General features: G+C 40.4%; 1 protein-coding gene and 2 long non-coding RNA genes across 6 annotated transcripts in view; all 3 read right to left on the minus strand.

Annotated features, from left to right (window-relative positions):
* Window positions 1-26296, minus strand: part of LOC145436918 (sialate:O-sulfotransferase 2-like) — a 44227-nt gene that overhangs the window by 612 nt on the left and 17319 nt on the right. For 2 of the 3 annotated variants that reach the window (XM_080314108.1, XM_080314109.1), the window contains exons 3-6: window positions 19154-19305; window positions 8292-8499; window positions 5450-5706; window positions 2678-2893 (exon numbers count right to left, since the gene is read on the minus strand). In XM_080314108.1, coding sequence (XP_080170234.1) covers window positions 2678-2893; window positions 5450-5706; window positions 8292-8499; window positions 19154-19305 — 833 coding nt within the window. The remainder of the gene's footprint in view (window positions 1-2677; window positions 2894-5449; window positions 5707-8291; window positions 8500-19153; window positions 19306-26296) is intronic. The other variant, XM_080314110.1, reaches the window with a different exon arrangement.
* On the minus strand, window positions 10182-12284 carry LOC145436931 (uncharacterized). Its single transcript, XR_013914496.1, has 3 exons — window positions 11344-12284; window positions 10846-10976; window positions 10182-10337 (listed from the first exon to the last, which is right to left on the minus strand). It is a non-coding gene; the product is annotated as an uncharacterized LOC145436931 (long non-coding RNA).
* Window positions 22001-23665, minus strand: LOC145436926 (uncharacterized). Of its 2 annotated transcripts, XR_013914490.1 has the most exons (4): window positions 22507-23665; window positions 22314-22375; window positions 22157-22213; window positions 22001-22093 (listed from the first exon to the last, which is right to left on the minus strand). It is a non-coding gene; the product is annotated as an uncharacterized LOC145436926 (long non-coding RNA). The 2 variants fall into 2 exon arrangements; XR_013914489.1 differs by having other exon boundaries at window positions 22001-22213.

Consider the following 26296-nt stretch of genomic DNA (forward strand, 5'->3'; position numbering starts at 1 on the left):
ACACTGGTAACACACAATTTTTGTTGACTTTGATCAGACAATTGATTTTGACTAAGTTTTGGGCACTGAATTGAAAAAGGACTTCTGTTTTTCTCGATTCCGTCAAGTTTTTGGGGTAGGCACCCACCCTATTGTTTCATAACCCGCATAAAAGTGCTACTTTTATTATTTGGTGTTTATTGTATCAAACGTTTCAAAAACCACAAGCATCCGAAAGTAAGTCAATAGAGTCCAAATAAGCATTTGCACTGCTTTATTAGGTTGATTTAAACTGATATTGCTTCTGCAGGACAAATGAAGTGTGAGTTTCAGGGTCCTAATTTACGCTAATAACTCATAATTCTGTGGGTCGTCTCGTTTGATACTGGAGTAATAGTCAGCTAACATATGTAATCTCCAATCTACTGTGGTGTCTTACCCCTATCATCTTCAGATATTGGGGGATGCTTTCTCCTTGCTTAACGCTGACTATGCCAAGGTTTTCCGGGAAATTATTTAGATATTTTCGCTTTTTTGAATGTCTGCTGTCCGACATAAACATATGGCGGTGGCACACGTGTATCAGGATTGTAAGTGAATTCTTATTGTCTGACCACTAAAAAACGCAATATTTCAAAGCTGACGCATTGATCTAATCCCAATTGTGCTTTTGATATTGCAACAATTCAACGTTCGAGTATTATTCTCAATGTTTCTGTATTATTCACGAAGACTGCAAGTGTAACATTGTTACTTATTAACCTTAAGTCGTTGCCATTTCGGAGAATGTCACACTTTAGAATCCTTTTTGAGCTAACAATAGACATTTGCCATGCACTTGAGTTGTTAATCCTATCTCCTCCAGCGACCGATGGTAACAGTTTCATGCCAATGCCAGTATCACGGCAATACACAAATCTAACGAAAGTTGCCCTACGATCAAAACGCGTTTTCTCATGATCGAAAATGAGATATATTCACTCTCTTGCCAAGTAATCTTTTCTCAATTGGCAAGGATGCTAAAAGGTCCGAATATTTCTTTTCCATGTCCTATAACCTATAACAGATCACTCATAATGTGTTGATGGACTAGGCTAATCTATGTTTTGAATCATCTTGGATTTCAAAATCTTCATCGTTGGGCCTGCCACCCCTAAGATCTTCTTCATTATCCAAATTATCGAGCTTATAGGAGTTTGAAGTTACACTGGGTAAGCTGAATGAGGCATTGGACCAATAGCTGATAGTAAATCTTATGTTTATTTTCTTGTCATATCCTGTAGTTTGCATCATATATGCGTCTGAAAAATTATTGGATGATTGCATCCTCTAATCAAAAATGCGTGGAAGCATCGGCCTAGATTGATACCAGTAACTTTTTTCCTAATAGTACAATTAACACCTTGGCTATATGACTTATTACACGATGAAAGTGTCGATATCTATATGGAAAAGTAATATGGCTAAATTCGGGAAGATTTGCATATTTTGGGCATATGTCGTAGAGCAGGGCCGGCCGCCAACCCGTGGCCAGCGAAAAGGCTTTGAGTGGCACGCGAGGTTATACTTTCGATATTAGTAATATTATCAAAAATCCATTGCCCAGATTGTGAACTTGCAAGGCCAGCCAAAAATTCGATTAATCTGGCCGCAACACTTGGGATGTGACGACTAGAATATCAGTTCCGACGCATTGGCAGACCCATGGGCCAGTCACATTTTTGGTAGATCTTCGTTAATTGCAATAAAGCAGAATATTCTGCCGCGGATTTATGTAAAGTAAATTTTTTTCTTCCCGCTTCCCGCAATATGTTGTCCCCCAAATAGTCCAGTCCTTGCGAATTGAGTCCAGCGATATAAAACAGGCCCGCAATATACTCAAGTAACAATATTAGTGACCTATTGTTGACCTATAAACTTTGAAGAATGTTCGCGCTTTGCGCGGATAGCAGTCCGCGCAATGGTTCGCCGCTTGCATGTGGCCCTTCGGCCGAAAAGGTTGCCCACCCCTTTCGTAGAGCAAGAACTTGACGTGACAGCAGAAAACCAGCGGCATTTTTGGAATCAGCATACAAAATTAGCCTAAATCAAGTGCAACATCAAAGTCAGTGAATTTTTTAAAATTGTTGCCCAGTGTTATCGATCAACAACTTTACGCATTTCATCGAATACGCAATCAGTGGGAATCGTCTTCAATTGGTCGAACGGGACTCCTCTGACAATGACAGCTATGAAGAAAAACACGATATCAGTTGTTCCACATATATTGTATCGAAATGGTACCTGCCGATTAGGACCTAGCCTCTGACGGAGCACCAGTATGACTTTCCGGGTTGCGTGGATCCGTCACACAGCATTTTTGCCCATATCATACGTTTCATCACTGCAACTATGGCTCATCAAAACGTTTGGAGCTACTGTTGCGAATTCTAGCTCCTGCTCGTCGTATCGTAATCTAGCATCACATGGCATTCTTTAATCTTGAAAAGTTTACTCTGACTTTTTCAAGCGTTACACCCGTTTTAGCAGGCCATCGAAACTTTCTGGACAAAAGACATGAACTATACTGTCCGCGTTTTAGAAATAGTATTCATATTTTTCTGTAAATTCGCATTATCATTATCACTACTTCTGACATGATAGATAACTAGAAAAAATCGATATCAGATGTTCCGAATGTATTGTGTCGAAATAGTACCTGCCGATTTGTAACGATCCTCGGACGGAGCACCGGTATGGTTTCTGGAGGATTCCCGTGCCCATTCTGCCAGAATGGCATGGAATGGATTGCGAATGAGTGCTATCGCCCCTCGATACTTCGGGAGTACTTTATATGGAAATATCTTGGCAAGATTGTGATCCTTCACCACTATTGACCTGCCGGAGAAGGGATTTGTTATTTCTCCCAGGAGACCTGCGAATGGAAATGAAGCTTGCCGAGTCAGATGAATATGGGATTGGATAGCTTTCTTGTTGGCGGTGAATCTATTTAAGGGCGTCGTGTGCAGGCTAGTTACATAAGACCAGGCTACAAATATTGTATGATACCAGTGTTGGGACGACTCGAGTCACTTTGCAAAAATGACTTGACTTAACTCGACGTCGCAAAAAAATTTCGATTGATCCGTGACTCGAAGCATAATTTTCGAGTCAATTTCAAGTCATCAAGTAAGCGGTGTCTGTGCAGATTCGTTTTAATCGGCCGGCTCCGTCAGTAAATCACAAATAATGTTATTAATATTGTCATCTTGAAATTCCGCGCGTTCGCTTTGAGACAAATGAGAACTGAAAATCCATTTCAGTAACGATAGGAAAAGGATAATAGTGTGATTTCAATACCTTTGAGATACAGATTATACAGTTGGATGGTATATTTCTATTGAAATGAACCCTACTATTATCGACTGACCCTCGCCAGGGGTTACAGTCAGCAGCTAGTAGAGAATTGAAAATAACATTGCATATTTTCACGAAGTACCAACAATAATTCAATTTTCGCAAAATATGAGTGTATCTCAGACTTTTTGTCGCGCTCCGAGCAAAGTAGCCCACATATGGGCTGACAGCTATGTTTTTACGACAGTATCGATGAATATAATTTAGATAGCGTGCTGTGTGGATCTGTTCACGCTCCATTTTCGCCTATATCAGATGTGGGCAAACTACGGCCCGCCACACCGTTCTGTGCGGCCCGCGAGGGTTTAAAGAAACTAATTAAAAATATTGATAAAATGCGTACTAAAAATCGAATGAATGAAGGGATTTGATTGAACTTTTTCTTTTCATATTTCACCATGATAATTCTGAGGCAGTGGTTCTCAAATTGGGAGCCGTGAAAGCGTCTGACGGGGAGCGCGAAGCTGAGCTCAACTGAAAATTTTTCTCGCGCTCATCGCGATTTACATCCAATTCAAAATTATAGCTCTGTATTTAGTCTGAATTTCATATTTAAAAATCTCTCATCCACAGTCGTAACCCTCCATGCCATCGAACTATTCATTAGGTTTGCTGGCATCCCGGTTGCGTTTTGTGATATGACGATAAATGGGGCGCGGAATCTTTCACCATCATAAGCGGGGTGTCTTAAAAAGTTTGAGAACTACTGTTCTAAGGTAAATACTTCCTGTACCATTTTTTATGTTTAATATCTGGCGCGACAGACCGATCTCAAGGCCCACGCAGTTTGAAAGGTTTCAACTGGTAATCACCACAGAAATCCTAAACGAGATTGACATAATTCGGATCACGAGTCTGATTTCAGATTGACCACTCCAGTCTTAATTATTCAGGTAATGTGCTTATAAAAAACGATTCGCGCGTGTCTTAGGTAGATTCGTTCTCCGTATGCGCGATTTCCAACACGTTCATATTTTGTGGATAGTCAGGAATTCATATTATAGAATTCTCTCATCAACAGTCATAACCTTCCATGCCACCAAACTATCTGTCGGGATTGCTAGCATTCTGGTTGCATTTTGTGATATGACGATAAGGGGGGAGTGGAATTTTTAAGCATCATAAAGGGGGCGTGTCTAGAAAAGTTAGAGAACCACTGGCTTATGGCTTACCCACAAGATCAAGCTTAATGTGTATATGATATGGTGTCTCAGCTAGATACGTATCTCGCTAGCCTTAATATCGATTCCTTAGTCGCTGGAAAGCATTTCCAGGTATCGTGCACAGCTCAGAGTTCAAAATAAAATGAAATTGATGTTAATGGTTTTTTTGTGGTATTTGTATTCCTTTAATAACATAATATTTCTTTTGAAGTCACTATGTCCATTGCCTATTTTAGGTGGGACGGCGTTGTACTGACGTAGAGTTTTAAAACGTGGTTACCTATAGTGTATATCGATATTGAATTCATGCGACCCGCGGCCACTACGAAATTTAAAAAGTGGCATGCGACCCGTTTTGAGCTGACGACCCCTGCCCTAGACTAAAGCATCCCAATGAGACCAAGCGATTCTCTCATAATTGCGATTACGGGTGGATTTATTTCTGTAAAATTATGCGCATTTTATTTGGGAGTCTTTAAACGGAATAGAATAAAAAAAAAAGGCGTAGTGATACTAAAGCAAGTGAAGCGCGACTAAAATATAAAACTGAATGACTCTGCACCGAAATATCCTACTTAATGTTGATAACCGATATATTGTCGGGCTACATTAGAGTTTGTACTAAAATTACGATGCCTTCTATTTTTAACTTCACAAATTTTTTTTCTGGATCGTTTGAAACTTTTAGAACGTGCTTTGCATTCTTAAAAAATGTCTCACGAACCCCAAAAGGACCGCGGATCCCTGTTTGAGAACCATTGCTCTAGCACGCGGCTAAACACTGTATCGCTTAAACCTGCAATCTCCGTTACGTTCAAGTAAATTCAGTGATTACTTCAGGCAGTTGCGGCCACCCACATCTCATTCGCGTGCTTTCCGAAACTGAGAAACATCCACACATCCTTACGTACCTCTATTGTACAGAGACAAGTCGTTGTAAGCACTTCCTGTGTAAACTCCCATAGATATATCCATAAGATGCCTAATCCACGTGTTTCCAGAACCAGGGAAGCTGAAAAGCATAACGGGCTTTCCTTCATTTTGGTCGTAGAAACGAATATGGCAGCTTGGATCCTCATTGAACGTTTCGTAGATCTGGATTCGATCTGTTGCGTCGCCAGGAATGCAGTTGTTTGACATTTTTTTCACATTCTCTGCTTTTTCAAACCTTTAAAATACATTCGCAACTAAGAAATATTCTAATCGTTTAGTGACCAAGCTCACGGACAGGCCCATATAACAGCTTCTCGGATGTACAAAACTTCAATTTACAATTGACTAGTATATCTTCATATTGAAATGAACGATACTATTTTCGGCTGACACTCGTCATGGGTAATAGTCACAAACTAATAGAAAATTGTAAAGAACATTTTGCATTTATAACCATATCACCAAATATGACGACACCGTCATGAAATTTCAGATAACCGGGGCAAAACGATGGCGTAATCTTATTGTACTATTTTTATATCGCATACGTACTAAGCTTGATGCTGACAGATCAAAGGCCATTAATTCTGCCATCGGCAAACATCTATTAGATAATCCGATTTGTGTGAATAATTATCGAGACGACAGATTTCGCGTCGTTGGGAGGGGCCGTTCACACTTCATTTGTGTGCCTTGCGGTCGACCTTTATCAAAATACACCAACCCAAACTCTGTCAACAGAAGCAGTTCGCGTACCACCTAAAAATAGTAGGCCTACATTGAACGCTCTCTCTTTCATACTGGTGACGTCATATCTTGTGAGACGATTGTTGATATACTATGTTCTTTCCATTTCTCTATTAGTTACTGACGATTACCCCTGACGAGTGTCAGCCGAAAATATTCGGGTTTATTTCAATATGAATATACTATTCAGAAATTATGCTGTGCAAGTGTAATTTAGTCTAGTGGTACATTCAAGGTCTCAGAAGAATATGGGATATGCAGAGTGCCCCATAAAGTGATCTTCTGGATCATGCCGAGTCGAATGTTCCTCTAAATTTTTTGAATATATCCGATGAGTTTTTTTTTGCGTACGACCCCTGTAGCGCCAATGACTATCGGAACAATGTGTATTCTACATCTCCACATTTTCTCACATTCTATTTTAATGCCTGCGTGTTTTGATCGTTTTTTAATACCTTTTGTCACATGTTTCAATCAGCTTAGACGGCCAGCACAATTGCCAATCGATCTCATTCCCTTTTTACTTTGACTATCATATCCGGGCGGTTGCTCTTGATTTCGCGATCAGTTATAACTGGTAGGGGAGATGTGGTACCGATGGATCAAAAATTGGAAAATGATCGCTGGCCCCAAAATGTTCAGCCGAAAACAGCAGATCTTTTGCTGGCTCAGCACTTTGATACAAGCTCTACCTATCGCGCACATATACATGAATATCCATCTTTTCAAAAAATATTTATGGACGTTCAAAATTTGTTGCTCGAACGTGTCATCGGTCCCCACCCGGTGGGTCCAATGACACACGACCCGGGGACCTATGACACATATACCCTAAAAAACTCAGATGTGACAACTTTTCTTGCTCAGTATTATAATCTAAGCTACAGCAAGCCAAAAAAGAATTTTCGGTCGCAACCGTCAAAAAATAGATTAAATATTGACTCAAATGTTGTCATAAAATCACGTTTCGATTTAGGCTCCGACTTATAAATTTGAGGGTACATACATATTGCCCGAAAATCGACAGTGTGACTTCCAAAGACCTCGTTATAGCGATAAAACATCATATGCAATTATTACATAAAGATTTTCTGTACGTAGTCATGTTTCATTTGTTTCAGGATTAGTATGCTTGATTATTTTGCTTGATTTGCCTATTGTATCGACGGTCCCCACCCTACTAATTTTGTAGATGAATCGAGAAGAATTCCACTCAAGGAAAGTACTGAAAAAAATAATAGGTTCCATTATATAGCCTGATACAAGCTCTAGACTTCCCAATAAAAATGATTGCTGGTTTGTTCGTGTTGAAGGTTACAAAGAAAAATGTATATGTCGATCTAAATTTAGTTTACACCCCCCAAAACAAAAAACATCTGTGAGGGACCCCATGGTTTGCGCACTTCGAATTTTTTTGTATGTGAGGAAAGATGTTGCCAGCATGCAATTGTAGACAAGTTCACGGAGTGTAATCATGGAATTATCATGGAGAATTTTCAAAGTATTTTCGGTCCCAGTGATCCATCGATACCACATCTCCCCCTACATCCCACAGAATATTTACTTAGTCGTTTTATGTTACTTGTGCTGGGCTGTATTCGTAATAATGTTTTGTCGAAGTGGTGATGTTATGGTGTTTGCTTAATTCAAGATGAATGTAGTGACCGAGCCTATTGTATATCCATGTGTATTCGGTAGCTGCAAGCAGCGCTATACGGAGCCGGAGCCAGAGCAAGCAGCCGAAGCCGTGTATTTTCAGCGGAGCTGCTGTCTTGTTTTCATCGTTACGTAATTCGGTTCGCTCCTATCGAATGACTAATAAAAGGTCATCAACATTCAAGTGGCCTGTGCAAAGGATTCGCGAAGCGCATGTGGCCCTTTGGCCGAAAAGTCTTGCCGCACCTGATTTAACCCTTTCGTTAGGGTGTCATAAGGTCAACCGTTACAGACTTCAGAGTGAAGTTGAGTGTTGAACTCATCATGAAGTCCGGCAGCCCTTAGATATAATATTCTACTATTAAGTCTTACCTCCGCCAAACCACAATGATCGTAACTTGGAAAGCCATCACTTACAGCGATAGGAGATCTGAACAGATGCATAATTGCCTGTCCTGCGACGCAACCGCGATCGTAAATCCTCTTCTTTCGCAGCTCAAAATGCATGTCTGAGTTACGTGAGGTACGCCCGACGAAACTTTCAGAGCTACCATAGCCCCCTTCAATTTCGGCTCGCTATCAAGGCATCCGATAAGATCTTTTTCCATTGCTGATGATATCATTTCTGTCCAGAAAAATGAATTTCGGAAAGTATAATTTAAGCTCTTTTTCAATACGTATCACCGTAATTCAGGGATGGACAAACTACGGCCCACAACACCGTTCTGTGCGGCCCGCGAGAGCCTGAAGAAATTTATTAAAAATATTGCTGGGATATTGCAGGAAATATTAATAGAATGCGTACTAAAAATCGAATTAATGCAGGGACCTATTTCAAATTTTTCTTAGTATATTTCAACATGATAATTTTAAGGCGGTGGTTTTCAAACTGGCGGGTGCGCGCCCCACTTGGGGCGTGTAAGCATCCAAAGAGGTGCGCGAAGCTGAGCTCAACTGAAATTTTTTTTCGCGTTTCGCGTGATAACGTCCAATTCGTGATTATTACTCTGTATTTAGTTTGAATTTCATATTTAAAAATCTCTCATCCACAGTCGTAACCCTCCATGCCATCAAACTATCCATTAGGTTTGCTAGCATCCTGGTTGCATTTTGTGGTATATCGATATGGAGGGGACGCAAAATATTTCACCATTATAAAGGGGGGGGGGGGCTTGTCTTAAAAAGTTTGAGAACCACTGTTCTAAGGTACATACTTCCTATATTATTTTTATGTTTAATTTCTGGCGCGACAGCCCGATCTCAAGGCCCACGCAGTTTGAACGGTTTCAACTGCTGAACATCACAGAAATCCTAAACGAGATGGACATAATTCGGATCACGAGTGTGATTTCATATTGGCCACTCCAGTTTTAATTATTTTGGTGATGTGCCTATAAAAAACGATTTGCGCGTGTCCTAGGTAGATTCGTTCTCTGTATGCGCAGATCCGGGGTAGTTATATTTTATCTACACATAGTAGAAGCGTGTTTAAAGCTTACATGGTTATTGGTTATGATGCTGTCAGCATTGTGTGTCCTGGAACTGAATCAAAAGTGGAATTATTAATTCTATGAACAAATCGCTGCTCACAGATTCAAATTTCAATCCTGTTCTAGGAACTTTCATCTCCATAGTTTGGACAAATTAGTTATTGAGGACGACCAGCCAATGAAATCTCGCCAACACGTTTCTGACACGTGCACGCATGCACAGTTGCACACATAATGTATAGTCGTGACAAGTTCATGTGCCCATGAAATTTCGACCCAGTGAGCAGTGGTTCCGAAAGTGGGGGTCAGCGACCCTTATTGCGCTTTCCATCTCGAAGCGGGCGCTAGCTATAAATTAGGCGATTGTCGAGCGCTGATCGTGAACTGCACACAAAAAAAATACCTCGATTTACCGCGAAATGTCAGGAAGCAGGTTGGCCAGCCACTTGGCAGTAATATAACATTACCGTCACTCAATGTAAATTCAACTTACACCCGTCCGGTAATCTAGCTTTACACGCCAGACTGTAATGTTACAGTCACCTCTGGTATTTTAATCAATCCACATTCTCTCCTGTACATTTACGAGCGAGATTAATTTTACCGCCTACCTAGTACCTACAACCCTACATGCTGTTCTTAGTAAATCAGATTACATGCCAGCTTCTACATTCATGTACATCCATAGTTATACCTATCCCAAAGCAACGCGATGCCAAAATACCGCAAAAGTATCTTCACGCTCTAAAAACGACATTGGGACAACTGTATAATATATAACAGTGTATAGTCATTCATGATTCACGATGAAAAAGTATTGCTGCTGGAGGTCTAATTCTTCTTTAGGAGGAATGCAAATATAGCACAAGTGGTCCCAAGAAAAGGTGAATTAATTCCACCGCCGGATAAACTTCCAATTGTTTCTTTTTTCTCGTCTTCATTCCTTCTGTGTGACTAGTATTTTGCAGTTCCACTAAAAAGAACTCATGCGTAAGTCGCTATATTAAGCAAAGTTCCTAACCTAGACATGACATTACAATAACTACTAAGACAAATAGGCTAACAAAAATATAACAATTTTTGAAGTACCGGCACTGGTACATTGTGTGATGACGGCTGCGCCTTTTACATGATATAGCAGAGATTCATGACTTACTTTATCTAGTGCAGCGGTTCTCAACCTTTTTGGACATGCGCCACCCTAGGCGATGGCCAAAAAGTTTGCGCCCCCCTGCACTTATCGTCACGTCAAAAAGAGCACATCATCTAATACAGAGATAGGCAACCTTTTTGCTAATCACGGTCACATTTCAATTACTTAGGTAGCCCAAGGCCGTATTCCAGGGCATAGCCGCCGCATAGCAACCTATTTTGCATCTAAGTCTGTCTTAAGCAGTGCAGTTCGCCAGCTATTACCAACAGCTACGCAGCGCACTGAACTTTAGACTACTGCCAAATCTACGAAGCAATGAATGACTTACACGTGGGAATTGCTATAAATCTTCAAAGAATATCAAAAATTTGCTCAAATAAAGTTGAGTGCGACTGCTGGAGTTTGAATTTGGCGAGCTTTCTTGAATACGAAATAAGTTTATTCTTCAACAATCGTCTTCTGAAAATGGGTTGTGAAACACATGTTTAGTCAGAATTCAGACAGACTTAGTCAATTTCTCGCGCTCCGCAGGTTGAGAACCACTGATCTAATGTATTGAAGCAAAAGGTTGCTCATTTGAGGTGGCATGTATGCCAAACAAATCCAGCAGTGGATGGAAACATCTCTATGCTATGGCCCGAAAATTGCATGAACCAGCCAACAGTTTCAACTCACCTGTGGCGGAGTATGTGGTGTCACAGGTCACTATCTAAGTCGACTAATATCCCAAAATAGAACAGAGAATGCGGCGAATGAAATCAAAGTCATCCCGGCGGTGTGCACAGTCGTAGATATTCACGGTAACAAATACTATGCAGTACTGTACCTTTTACGATGCGTATCCCATTCAGCATTTCTAGGAATCTTCAACGTTCCACTTTCTTCAAGCACAACAAGCTTCGCTTCACCCGGGTTGGAATCCCGGTACGTTTAGCGAGACAGCGATTCCATATTGGCGCTCCTACCTTTGCTCAAATCTCAACAATGGCCAGACAGACGACGATATGACACTCGACCGATTTCAAAATTTGTGGTATTCATCCGCAGACATGCCACCAATAATATTCACTGGCCATGTTATAATGTTTGATTTAGGTCGTATTTTTTCATACAGAAACATTTATCATTACATATAGTCCCTTTCTTTTCCATCTAATCTCGTATAAATTGATATATATTCCACGTGATGTTCACTACTTACTGTACTTACTTAACCAGACGCTGCTTGTGATGTCACAGTTGTGCGTTGGTTGTTCACTACGAAACTCAGAAAAAGCAGTAACGCGTAACCCTAACCTACTGTAACCTATGATGGATCGCCATGTCCGACATTAACAAATGGTCAACTGAGCATGCGGTGCTGACATTTCTAGTTTCCCGAACAATATTATACGTCCTAAACTGATATTTTAACTTATCAGTCCTATCCGTGGTAACCAACGAGACCGGCCGTATAGCCATAGCCTTATAATACAATATAGTGGCTATGGTGTACCACATTAGCTACGATTGTCAGTTGTTTCTTTTACTCTAGTATGTACTTTACTGAAATTGGTACTAGGGCCAACAACTTGCGTATGATAGACCCAGTCTCGCGAACGTGGTTCAATCAGGTCAAATCACCACAAAAATGATATCAGTAACATTCAGTTCAACGTATAACATTGGCCGCTGCGATTTTCAAGCTAATCAATTTTGCCAATAGCCTGATAAACTGCAGGAACGAGTAGCTGCCAGTAATTCTGCGAAGAAATTCTGGTAACTTGACTTTACAGCTAAATTAAGGTAATATTACATATCAAAATGTAATATTACAAGCTACTCACAGTTATTGGCTACGACTGGTAATTCGTTGCAAAATTTACAGAGATTTCCCAGTAAATCTACCAGATTTTTTTCAGTGTGGAGTGGTAAGCACTATGGGAAACTGTTCTGGGAAATCCGTCAATTAGTAGCTTTATCTATGCACCAAAGTCAGATTTATGGATATGTGAGAACATGGTGTGCATTCGTATAAGGTGTAGTCAATCGAAAATCCTCACCAAGGCTCTCCAAATTTGCTCAATGTTACGCAATATCAAGTCTTCTTATTGACCAAAAAAATCAATCAAACAACGACTAAACTAGGTATTCACTGACACTAACTGCGCGCAAGTTATTAGCAAAACATTCAAATGCATGTAGCCTACATTGTACTATACGATGAAGTTGAAAGGGCATATCGCTTCAAATCAAAGTGCGATTATTTGGAAGAGACATTGTCTTATACTATTGTTTTCAATGATCGGGACTGTTCCAGAATTCGTACGAAATACGACACGGACATAGCGCAGACAACGTATATTGAGTTGCCAATGAAATTATATCAACACAATAAAGTCTGCGCACTGAGCCAAACAAACCCTCCCGGAGTAGGCAGGGGCTTAGGGGGTATTCGATACTTGGTTCACGACCCATGCTGGAGGCGTTGTCTTTTTAAAATTCAACAAGGAATTTGGCGCATCCGACCCGCCAGCTGATTTAGTCCGGCACGCGAAGCCATTCTAAGCAAATACAAATATCCTTGTATTATACAAGGCATTACTAACAAAAATTGAGACTTTGAGTAATAAATACTTTGCAACAAATAACCCCACAAGACAGCAAATGTCGAACCTGTGAATAGGTCACATAAAACCTACCAGCAGCGTCATTGCGTTTATACTCCAGTCACCATTAGGAATTGGTCAGTGACATTATTCACAGAGATGAAAATGCCAGTGCGAAACCGTTGTATATATAGGTTACATTGATAATATAATAGTTAGGCCTACACGAAGAATACAATTCAAATATATTTGGATCCAACGTTCGGGTTCTCAGGTAAATCTCTTGTATTCTTTTATCTTCTGTAAATATGCAGGGTCAAAGTCGCATCACGACTAAAACAAAGGGGGAAGCATAGAAATATGACAACTTATATTAACGTAAGAGCTATCTGGTTTATAACTGTATTCAATCGACCGATCATCGTATTTTCGTCAATTTCGTTGTTCACAAATAACGTCATTGCTAGCATAGGCCATATCTATTATTTGTCATATGATACTAGTTTTTCTTAACTTGGTCGCCGGCGCTCCCGAAGGACGATTTTGATTTTTAAGGGGCGGAAATGATCAGGGGCGATATGGGGGGCGTTTGTTTTAGGGACGGTATGGGGGCGCTGAAGAAAAATGGCGTCGCAGTAGCGGGTACAGTAGGGACATATGATTATATAGTTAGAACGGGAAGCGAGTGGTGCGGTTGGTTAAGCGCACGACACCAATGGCAGTGGTTCGAATCCCGGTTCGGACCAACTTCTATGTGTCGGAGGTATATCTGGGCTCCTCATCACTAACCTCACTGCCACAGCAGCGTCTCCAAAAGCCCAGTTTAATGGTGAGCCGCGCCAGTAAGAAGTCGGCAGTAAAGAAAGAGTCCGGATGCATGAAAGAGAGAGATACTGAAGTTGGGAGCGCGCGAGTGTGGAAGTCATCCGGAAAGAATACGAAAGCAAAGATCCTGAACATTACTAATATCATTGTCGTGGTGTACATGACCTTAATAGGCGATAAACACCACTGCTGTATGTGTTAAATAAATTGAATATAGTTAGAACAACAATTCTATATATCCCCGAGTTCTCACTGCGAATTAAAATTCGACAAAGTCTGTCAAATATCAAAAGTTCTCGAAGCATATGACCACAGTGTTTGCCACATGATTTCATGTATGCGGTGGTTCTTTTTCATAAAATGCGTCGAAATAAATATTTTATCCCGTAACGAATAGCGTGTCGAAATCGAAGAAAGAGGCGCTTTATACATTAAAGATGCTTTGAAGCTTTGTGGTCAAAATGATTACCTAAATATATTTGGATTTGAGAGCTACCAAATTAAATGTTCAGAATATTACTTCGTCGTATCATAGAGGATGATACTGTTCAATGGTGTGACCAGCAACCTCGCATTAACGTTATCTCATATGGTTTGCTTTGTTTGGAATACATTCATGTTAAAGTTGGTTACTGGGTGCAGAAATAAATTCAATGTGAGCAAAGATCTCTGCCACTATCTCAGTTGATTTACTGGTCATAGAAAGCAATCAAACAAAACCCTATACAACGTCCCCGTATTGCCAGTCACAGAGGTGAATTTGGGGTGTGTACACCGGGCTCGAACATAGCGCATACCATTATTATAACGTTAATTAATCGAGTGGTCCTCGGGTGCAATTCAAGCTATTCCTAATGGTGAATTACCTACCCGAAAGGACCGAACGGACTTCAAACTCGTAACCCTTGTTTATACTACCGTCCTCAAAATATGGGGGGCGCCAGACCTGGGCAGTTTTCCGGAGGGGTGCTACAGGAAAAACGTAGGAACCACTGATGTATACTATAGTACTATTATGTAGCCTTATATCTTTGATTAATAAAGCATTCCAGTGAAAAAACAATGTATTGATTTGAAGGTAACCTTTTGGAATCATTTGACTGGTCCAGCCAGCGAGCGATCAAAGTGCTTGAATTCGACCCGCACGCGTTTGTTTGTTTGTTTGGGAACCCTGGCCTGGACTGCGTCGTAAGGGGCGCATTTCGTTGTGTTTTATCGCTATGCTGCCTTAGTCAGCTCAACAACACTAAACTAAAGTATATCATCGTCGTGTGCAAATTACTTAAAAAGGGTCATCACTGCCAACTGGCTGCCAAATCCGCATAATTTCGTTTGCTTACTGATCCAGTGGTTTTCAACCGAAAGAAATTTTGTAATTTTAAGGGGAATCTGGCTTTCGGATAGTAAAATACGGTACACCAAAATCAATAAATTTCATTTACCCGATTTCAAAATTCATTTTTATGGCGGAACTATAAACTATGCAATTAGTTCTTGTCAAACGTGTGTTTCTTTTGACTGATTTTAACTGAAAGTATATTAAAATGCTACTTGAAATCCTGTTTTCTTCGAGATAAATTCCCACCTTACTTTTCAAAAACTAGTTCAAGTGTGCGGACATGTTACAGCTCGCGAGACGATTTTGTTTGGCTCGCCATAGCTTCCGACCAAAATGCTCCTTATCGGAGTAAAAGTCATGCATAATCCATAACAACGAGGCTGCTAGTGAAAGTGAATCTTTCTTTCAAATCAACATCAGCCGGATCTTGAAAAATCAGGCGAAATTACTCGACTCAACCCGAAGTCTTCGCAAGCGAACTTATTTTACTGTTAGTCAACAGCTACTCAAGCGAGAAGAATCATGCCAAAGTAAGCGAAACGGAAAGTAACGACTTATTTTAGTTCGATTTATGTATTTTCTAGGTCACAGCGTTGGCGTAGTCAGGGGAGGCGAAATGACTATGCATCCCCTAAAATTTTTGTAAAGTGTCATGAACTATATTATTGAAATTGGGTACTTCTAATCAAATTTTATCAAAGATTACTGTGTGCTTCGCGTGAATTATTGTTACTGGATATCTATTTTTTATCATGGGCACCCCTCTCCAGAAATATATGAATGAAAAATCAACAAAAAATACCCATAATTTACAGAATAGGGTCAAACTGTTTTAACAATTTTGAGAGCACAGTATATTCGTGGCGCTTGTTGGCTAATCGGCTATGACAGTGGATCTCAGCCGGAGGTCTGCAGACGCCGGGGGGTCCGCAAAGCAATTTCTTGGGGGTCTGCGAAACCTCCGAATTTGCAAAATGTGTGATAATTTAATTTCTACTTTTTTAATAGAGAAATCACGAAACAGTTTCATTTCACAATATACTAAAATTTAAGTACGCACGTAAACAGAATCGTCTTCCGAGATGAAATATACTACCGATAAACTCATTTTAATCGTCATTTTGCTGATAGCTTACTGATATTGCTGATTAGAGAGGTTTTGTTGGGGTTTGGGAATAAATTTGCTTGCAAAAACATCCATTTTCTCCTGTGATATACATAACCGCTATTCCAGAATAACTTCAAGATGAGCTGCTATACATAGAGATGACCAGTCTGTATGTTATATTGGTGCCATGTAAGTTACGATCAGACCCAAAGGTGTCGGCGGAGGCGTTACGCGCTATTATATATTTTCCACCACCTATCTTTTTTGGAAATTGATGGATTTTCGGAATTCGATCACGTCAAATCGACGGCGCAGCAGTGTATTATTAGAAATGCAGACATATAATTGGTTTTGCAATATTATACGTCTTCCTAATTTCTACATAACTATAGTATGATATTAATTTCAAGACAGGTCATTTTGTTGCCGTTTATCACTAGCCTTCAGTCAAAATTTGCACGAGACAGGTGCGGTTAAACGGTAATAGAGCTGAATTTGAACTAAAAATTAGGGATCCGCGGGGGTACTTGACGGTTAGGGTTGTCCAAAATTTGGAAAATCTCAAAAAAGATGCGTATCCATGTCTCATTCTGTAGATTATTGATAAAAAACGTCAATGAACCTGCATTAAGCTTACAGGAAAGTAGTAAACATTTGTCTAAATGCGTTTGAAAGTAGCTGCCATAGAGTGGGCGTGTTAGCGACCATAGAGCGGCGAGAAGACTAGTAATCAGCTATGCTTGAATGGTCACGACCACGGCGGCTTGCTGATTATGTGAGAGAGAGATGATATTCTTTTTCGCCTGCACCATCGAGATGCTTTGACGACAGAGTTGCGATACGGCCCCATGAGGTCATCTAGTCTGCGCCCCGTTTTTTTCTCCTCCATGCTATCCGTGATTGCTGAGTGCCTAGCATGATAGCTGCGGATACCAATTTTCGAGTCTTTGGTATGACCCGGCCGGGGATAGAACCCACGACCTACCGCTCGAGAAGCCGGACGCTTAACCATTACACTATCTCGCTCGGCGACCTGCGCTTCTACTAGTTCAACAAGTACGCTAACGGCAATGATGATTCTGTAAGCGCATAGTACGTTGGTGATTAAATAATAAAATGGAGACACTTGGTAATTGAATTTTTAGTGTTAAAACTAGATAACGATAGGTTCAGAACAACAATACCCTCTTGCAGGCATGACAGAGGTGAAACAGCGAATGCTTGTGAACTTATAGATCCGAGAAATACCTATCTGATATGATTGAGATTACGCCAAGTGGTCCTGCTTTTCCGGGTGCAGTGCAGGAAATGTATATTAGTTATCGCCAATCTGGTGCATCACACCATGTGAGATGGATTCTCGACACAATCCTGTATGCTAAGAAGATATGTGGGCTGACCGTAGCTTACATTGGGACTCTGAAGAAATGTAACTACGGCACCGCTTCAATACATTCTTTTTTATGTCCATGTCTGGTTTGATTCAAGTATTAGTCGTGATGCAGCCGGCAATGATCTAAGATTCCTTATGGACATGCTAAACAATGCAAGCGAACAGTCTTTTTGCTGGTCCTACTGGCATAGTCTATACTTGCCTTTGGACCTTTATCTTATCCGGGGCATCATTATGAGGACTTTGACAGCACTCGCGGGTATGATTCATTATGCTGCAAGAATGTGACAAGTGCCAAGCATAAATGGCTGATTCATCCAGCCCGTACAGCTTTTAATACTTCAATTATATAGGCTACCACGACAAGATAAGATCAGACACAGTAGTGTCAATGTCAAGTTTTATATTTGTATTCAATCATGGTACATCCCCTTTGAAACTAGAAGTTCGTTCGTCACTTGCATAAGGGCCTTTGCAATATTTCTTATCGTGATTTTGTGCCTTCCTTCGATGAAAACAAGGCATACAGGCTACAACAGTAGCCGTCACAATAAGTCATCAAGTCATGTTTTTAAAGTTTTTGTGAAGCAGCTGTTCTTTGTTCAACATGTATTTCGTCACTCAACATGTTCTGAATTAATCTTGAATCATTATCTGCGGACCAATCTACAATGCGCTTACAGAATCACCGCCGTTAGCCGACTCCTTGACCAGCTGATCAGCAAGCCGCCACCGTCCTGATCATTGAAGCATAGCAGATTGGCTAATCAAGCGCCGTGATATTGTGATTACTAGTCTGCCTGCCGTTCTATGGTCGCTGACACGCCCACTCTACGGCAGCTACTTTCAAACGCATTTAGACAAATGTTAACGACTTTCCTGTGAGCTTATTGCAGGTTCATTGACGTTTTTTATCTATAATCTATAAAATGGGACATGGATACGCATAAATTTTGAGATTTTCCAAATTATGGACAACCCTAGTGACGGTCTAAACAAAGGGGTCCGCGAAGACAAAAGGTTGAGAAATGCTTCAATGATCACATCGGCTTGCTGATACAATAAAATTTTATGTACAAGGTATATCTCAAGAAGTCAGTGAAGGCAGATGAACACCACAAGAGCTTTCATGGTGAAGAGTTGACTCGATTCATGCCATCAATGAGTAACAAAGAATGTTAATTTACCAGCTCTCGTAATAATGGATCACATGGCGGAGAATGTCAGACTGTCACCTCCACAGCGCTTCGTCAACATCTCTCATCATAAAACATTTATATGACGCATAGGGGTAATCTGTCATCTGAGCTTAACACTGTTTCACTTTTCAAAGATCCGTTGTCGATGAGAATGGTCATAATGCGATAACTCTAGTTCACTTACTTTTTTCACACTTTCTCACATTCATATATATGTCGTAACTTTCGGATGACTTACATCCCGAAGCGAGATCCCAGGCTTCAGGGGAAAGGAAACCATCCGCTTTTTTGCCGCACAGACACCTTTCATTCCTCAGTCCGGCGTATAGTCCACCACTGAAACAATCAATTGCCGATTAAGTCAGTAAGCCTATTACATGACCGTTTGGGTTAGTTTCGAAGTTGTCCTCTCAATCCGACTCTCTCGTTTTCGAAAAAGAGAAGAATGTAAGCTGCTTCGTGCCGTATCGAGCTGAATCCGTTCCGCCGAGTCGCCCGGAGTCAGACTTCTAGTGCAGTACCGGCCTGCAGACATTTTCCGGTCATACATGATATAATGTGACCAGCGGCAGCGTTGGGACGACTCGAGTCAGACTCCAATCGACATTTTTACATTACTTTACATGACTCGAGCCACTTTGTAAAAAACACGACTTAGGGTGCGTTCTAGGTGCGGTTTCGTGCCAAAAGTTTTCGAGTCTGATTCTGAAAACACCTCACTACGAACGGAAGACCTGTTTTCGCCACCACTACGAACGACAGGTGTTTTGGTAATTATTTCGACGAACTAGTCACTTGGAACGCAGACGTGATTCGACGTCCGTGATTGTCAAACCGGCGCCGAGGCGCTGTCGTTCTTAGTGCAGTCCGTGTACCACGTCTGTGTACGTTGGTCGTTGGCGTTCCGCGGTCTATAGAAGATAGGTATGAGAGGTTTTGATAGTCGCCAATATACAGTTGGCTTGCTTGGTTAGATAGTAAAAAAGTTCTCTATTTTTTTCAGTAATCAAGTATTTACCATGTCCAGTAGGCCTACCGGTAGTCAAAATGCACAACATATGTATGCGGTAATGACTATTTTGAGAGGGAGAAGGTCTCGTCGAAAGAACCAGAATAAAATACTGTTGGATTTATGTCAGCAGCATTTGCACTTGATTGCTTGCTGTATTACTGGCACAGTACGTCGTCCACGACAACTGAAAGCAAACAGTAACTACTGGGAGAGGGTGCTCACAAGATGGTCCGTAGCAGATTATCGGTACCATTTAATATTAAACAAGTGAGTGAAAAATGGTATTTTAATACTGTGATACATGTGCTCTTATAAGCACTGTCAATAATAGGTCAACATTTGAACGGCTGTGTTGCATGATAAAACCACATGTTTTGGCTGTCGAAACAAACTTTTGCATTCCGATTTCTGTGGAATGTCGACTTGCCATAGCATTGTGGCGTCTTGGTAGTGCACCGAGCTACCGTGCACTTGGCGAACACTTTGGACTTGGGAAGACAACTGTTTTTGAGGTGATATTACCTATATTCGTTACTAAATGCGTTTCTTATTAACATACATTTTGTATTTAGATCACAATTGAAATTTGCAAAATATTAGTGAAAAGAGTCATGCCAACATGTGTTCGGATTCCAAGAGATATAGAGTCAGCAGCTTTGGCATTCTCAACTAAGAGAGGACTGCCGAATTGCATAGGTGCGATTGATGGTTGCCACATCGCCATACCGAGGCCACATTTAGATGGGGACGACTATTTCAATAGGAAGATGTTCTTTTCCATCAATATGCAAGCCTTGGTAGACTATAGAGGGAGGTGAGGGTATAGATTTCTGTTATGGAGCATTCCTCAGATAAAATGTGTATATTTATGGAGCATTGCTTGGATAAAATGTGTATATTTTTGCAACAGATTCATTGATGTAGTAATTGGTTGGCCAGGGAAATGCCACGATGCAAGAATTTTTGCCAACAGCATGCTGTTCAAAAAATGCCAAGACGGTACATTGTTTCCCGATGTAAGCATCTTATGGTATTTTTGTTACGAATGAGGCTGATATACTACTTATCTACTACTTACTGACTTCTTATCAATTCCCTTGTATATGTCCTTGAAGTTTTAGCATTTATTCTATACTCAGTTTCTCACTCATGCTGATTGCTCAAACAATGAATCTATTTTCAGAGTCCAACGGAATACGAAGGTATTAAAATACCATACTATTTTCTTGGCGACTCTGCATATCCTCTCAAGACTTTCTGTGTCACACCATTTCAAACTTGTGACACAGAAAATAAATCTGCCTTTAACAAGGTAAGCAAGATATACTGGATGAGATGTGGCACTAAGGTTGTTGGTAGTATTCCTATCAAAAACAATTGCTTCCGAGGGCACAGCTAAAATTATCGTGGAGCAGTTGAGGTTCAAAATTGACTATAAAGTCATTGATTTGAAATGATTTACTTAGTCCTGAACTGCACAGTGCCCACCTAGTAATTGTCATCAAACAGTGAAGATTTAAGATGACTATAAAATCACTGCTACATCTTAGGCTACTCTAGTTAGGTTTTCGAAAATCCTATGTCCGCCCTGATTGTAACATAGTGGCCTATTTATTTCAGAAACACAGCTCAGCAAGGATGGTTGCGGAGCAAGCCTTCGGTCGTCTGAAATCTCGATGGCTATGCATCCTAAAAAGATGCGATGCTAGCCCAACCAACGCAAGGATCATTATTGGCGCTTGTGTAACGCTGCATAATATCTGCGAATCGCAGAAAGACATTATACACGATTTGGATGCAGCTGTAGAAGAAAATGCTGAAAGTCATGCAAATCTGGATGCTGATACAGCTGCAACACGCATCAGAGAAGCATTAGTTGATTTCATTGTATAAAACAAATTCGGTGGGATCAGTTGATCCAATAACTCTTGAATCCTATTTGTGTGATACTAATCCTCGTTGAATTGATATGTCGAATTGTCAACGTTTATGTACTAGCCGCCAGACAGAATCGAAAAATTTCGTTCCCTGAAAAATACTTTTTATTCAGCAGGCAAGTTTTCATTAGTATCAAACAGTTCCCCATCGTCCTCGAGGATAACCGAAACAATGCTGTGGAAATAAGTGTAGGTAGTTGGTACAGTGAACAGGAGAGAAAATATGATTGCTCGTAACCTTGGTTCTGCCGCAGAAGTTCCTGGAGCATCTGTGGTAAGCGTCGATGTCCGCTGGCTAAAATTATATATGCAGTCAAAAATTGGCATCAGATCCAGTAAAATGAAGTTTGTCATGGCTCAATAAAATGACTGATAGGTAACTGAAATATATTCACCCTCGCATCAACATCTCCATCATTCTCATCTGATGTTCCCTCTCTTTTTCTTCTTGCTTTTCCTAAAATACCAATGTTATTCACTTATCGCTTGAAAATTAGGTGAACATTTCCATACATATGGGAAAGAATCTTCATGATTTATACTTCCAAATCCACCGACTGTTAAACTCTATACTAAGCTATTTATTACTTGGAAAGCCATCCATTTCTGCATTCTCTCTTCCTGCGCATGCTCGGCTTCCTTGACAATGTTGCTAATATATGTCCCTATGAAAATGCATGATTTTAATACAATAATCCGGAACAATAGTCATATCATATATATAGCCTATATGGACAATTTGTCGCTACTTATTTATGAACATATTATGCAACATCGATGGAAATCGTCAGCTAATACTTCCTACATGACCTCAGGAATAATGTAGGCCTACTAGTCACCTGAGCAAGATAACGAATGAAAACTTACTCATGTCAATTTTCTTTTAAAGGGGGGTGTCTTGATAATCCCCCCCCCCCTTTTTTTAGAAGTATTTGGTGAAGCAGTAGAGGTGGAGCTAAATGAACCTGGACAGAAAAGGACACATGGACAGATTTCCAACTGTGTTCATACATCAAAATGCATTACCACTAAGCTTCTCCTCGTCTGAGATTTCTCCGTTCCCTGAAAAACAGTATGGTTATAATTCACGTGAATAAGTGCACTGAAGCACCAAAAGAGTGTCAGATCGCAATCTTTTTTCTTAAATCCAAAGCTATGCCTCATTTTGAACCAGGTATAAGTATAGATGCCAAAACTGTAATTACTGCAAAGACTGCTTATCTGAAACATCTGTATTTTTCTCTAAAATGACTTCTGATAGATATCTGTTATGATATACCCTCTTCCATGCTGTTCAACAATTTCGGTTTGGTGAGGGGTTTGGTGCTGAGAACCTCATCAAGGATTTCGTAAACAGGGCTCAACACTTTTGGTGGATAACGATCTCCACCACCCCCGTCTTGTTGCCCTCATCCTTGTACTTTCGGTAAATTCGTTTGAGGGCCTGGATTTTTTTAAGGCAACAGTCTGGGCTTTGATATATAGCGTGTTCTGACAGCAATTCGGATACTATCTTGAAAATATCAGCGTTCTTTTGGTTTGATGCTATCATATTTTGTATCTCGGATTTGGACCATGATATGACCAGTTGCAATATTTCCCTGTCACTCCAAGTTGTCCCCCTCGACATCCTTACACTCGTATCTAGCATATGATCAACTCTGTGAAATAAAAACACTCTCTGAGAGACATATATATCATTACTATAGAAACTACGAAAACCCGCATATCTACAGTATATATAGGGGAGATGTGGTACCGATGGATCAATGGGACCGAAAATACTCTATGATTCTCTATGAAATTCTCTATGATAATTCCATGATTACACTCCGTGAACTTGTCTACAATTGCATGCTGGCAAAATATTTCCTCACATACAAAAAAATTCGACGTGCGCGAGCCATGGGGTCTCTCACAGATGATTTTTGTTTTGGGGGGTGTAAACTAAATTTAGATCGACATATACGTTTTTCTTTGTAACCTTAAACACGAACAAACCAGCAATCATTTTTATTGTGAAGTGTAGGGCTTGTACCAGGCTATATAATGGCACCTATAATTTTTTTGAGTACTTTCCTTCAGTATACTTTTTTTCAACTCATGTATAAAATTCGTAGGGTGGGGACCGATGATACAATACCCAAATCAAGCAAAATAATCAAGCATACTAATCATGAAACAAATGAAACATGCCTACGTACAGAAAATCTTCATGTATTAATTTCATATGATGTTTTATCGCTATAACGAGGTATTCGGAAGTCACACTGACGATTTTAGGGCAATATGTATGTACTCTCAAATTTATGAGTCCGAGCCTAAATCGAAACGTGATTTTATGACAACATTTGAGGTAATATTTATTCTATTTTTTGACGGTTGCGATCAAACATTCTTCTTTGGCTTACTGTAGCTAAGAATATAATACTGAGCAAGAAAAGTTGTCACATCTGAGGTATTTAGGGTATATGTGTCGTAGGTCCCCGGGTCGTGTGTCATTGGACCCACCGGGTGGGGACCGATGACACGTTCGAGCAACAAATTTTGAACGTCCATAAATATTTTTTGAAAAGACGGATATTCATGTATATGTGCGCGATAGGTAGAGCTTGTATCAAAGTGCTGAGCCAGCAAAAGACCTGCTGTTTTCGACTGAACATTTTGGGGCCAGCGATCATTTTCCAATTTTTGATCCATCGGTACCACATCTCCCCTACCCCTAAAAACTACCAGATCACACTACGTACATAAATATATACTGTGACCAGTGTGACCATGACCAACTACAAGTTCGCTGAATAGAACAACTACCGGTATCCAATATCTGCCACCTCCATAAGCAATATCACCAATGTCGACAAGCTCATACCACCTGTAACAGGTAGTTTCGCGTCAACGACAAGCGCGAAAATACACGTTCGTAGTAGCCTGCTAGCCCGATAATAATTTCGCGTTTCGCGCCACTACGAACGCCCTCGGTAGTCGAGCAAGAGCCACTACGAACGGTTGGGTTTTCGAGAAGATCGGCGCGAAAACTACCAGTCGGAACGTGATCATTTCGAAACCACTACCGAAACCAGGTCCACTTCGAACGGTCGTGTTCTCGCAATTGGTTTTGAAATCATTTCGATAACGTCACCTAGAACGCACCCTTAGGCGTGACTTGACGTTTCGAAAAAATTGGTTTACTCTGGTGACTTGAAGCAAAATTTCGAGTAATTTTCAAGTCATCGATTAAGCGCTGTGGACGCTGTGCCTGTATACGTACATGTTCCCTACACGCTGATATAACATGTGTCAGCAACTAGTCATTTTAACCATTGTTACTAAGCCTGGTTTTACCGATCCTCCGTCGATATGTTACAAAGATATTGGCCGTAAACGAAAAGATTTTGAGCTATGTCAACAATTGGTGCGGGCATAGATTGTATCGTCTGGCTGTGTAACTGGATTATGTATATCATCACATCGATTAGTTTCAACTGTCGGCGGTTTCATATTCTATCATCTATTTGACTGACAGTTCCGACGCAGTCTTTTTAGCAGACCTGTCTGCGTATATATGAAAGCCATACAGGCCCCCGTTGATGCTATAATTACCTCGATATTCGTTACTCGATTCAGAATGAACAGCGACTCAATCTGTATTTCTATCGTCTTGAGAAATTCAATGACTTGATTCATGACTCGTACGGCGGAAATTCGACATAACTCTGTGACTTGGCTCGAGTCACCTCCAACAATCGAGTGACTTGACCTAACTTTAGTCAAAATGTGCAATGACTCGATGTGACTCGTGACTCGAAGGTAGTGACTTGATCCCAACACTGTCCCACGCCACAATCTGCCACAATCCTTCACAACCTTTTGGTCAAATTATAGTGACTGTGCAGATATGTCATTGACACAGCTATTGAAGTATTTTACGTTAGTTGGTAAATTCATTGAATACTGTTTTGCTCTCCATGCTTCAAACTTAAGTTTACATTAAATATGATATATTATCTTTATAGGTGTATAAATCGACATTTTATGTATTAATTCAGATATTCGGCCCGCCAGTACATAATATTTCCATAACCGGCCAGCCGAGTGGAGAAGTTGCCCGCCGGTGTTATAAAGCTACAATGTCGGACAAACCCTAATCAGCACTTTCCTGAAAACTCCCGCGATATCAATTTTCAAGATCTTAGCGATATTGAAAAGCGCTGGAAATTGAAGAGGGAATGTCTCACCTATATGCCTATGCTAACTTAAAAACTAAAATATTCGAGTTCTGATTGCAACAACTGCTACATTTAAGTACGATTAGATGAATATTTCATCATTTTATTTTTTATTTTAACATGAATATAATTTATTTTATCTTAAAAAC

This window comes from Botryllus schlosseri, chromosome 4, assembly GCF_051294905.1.
Source record: "Botryllus schlosseri isolate E-star chromosome 4, Bs_hap1, whole genome shotgun sequence".
Taxonomy (NCBI): domain Eukaryota; kingdom Metazoa; phylum Chordata; class Ascidiacea; order Stolidobranchia; family Styelidae; genus Botryllus; species Botryllus schlosseri.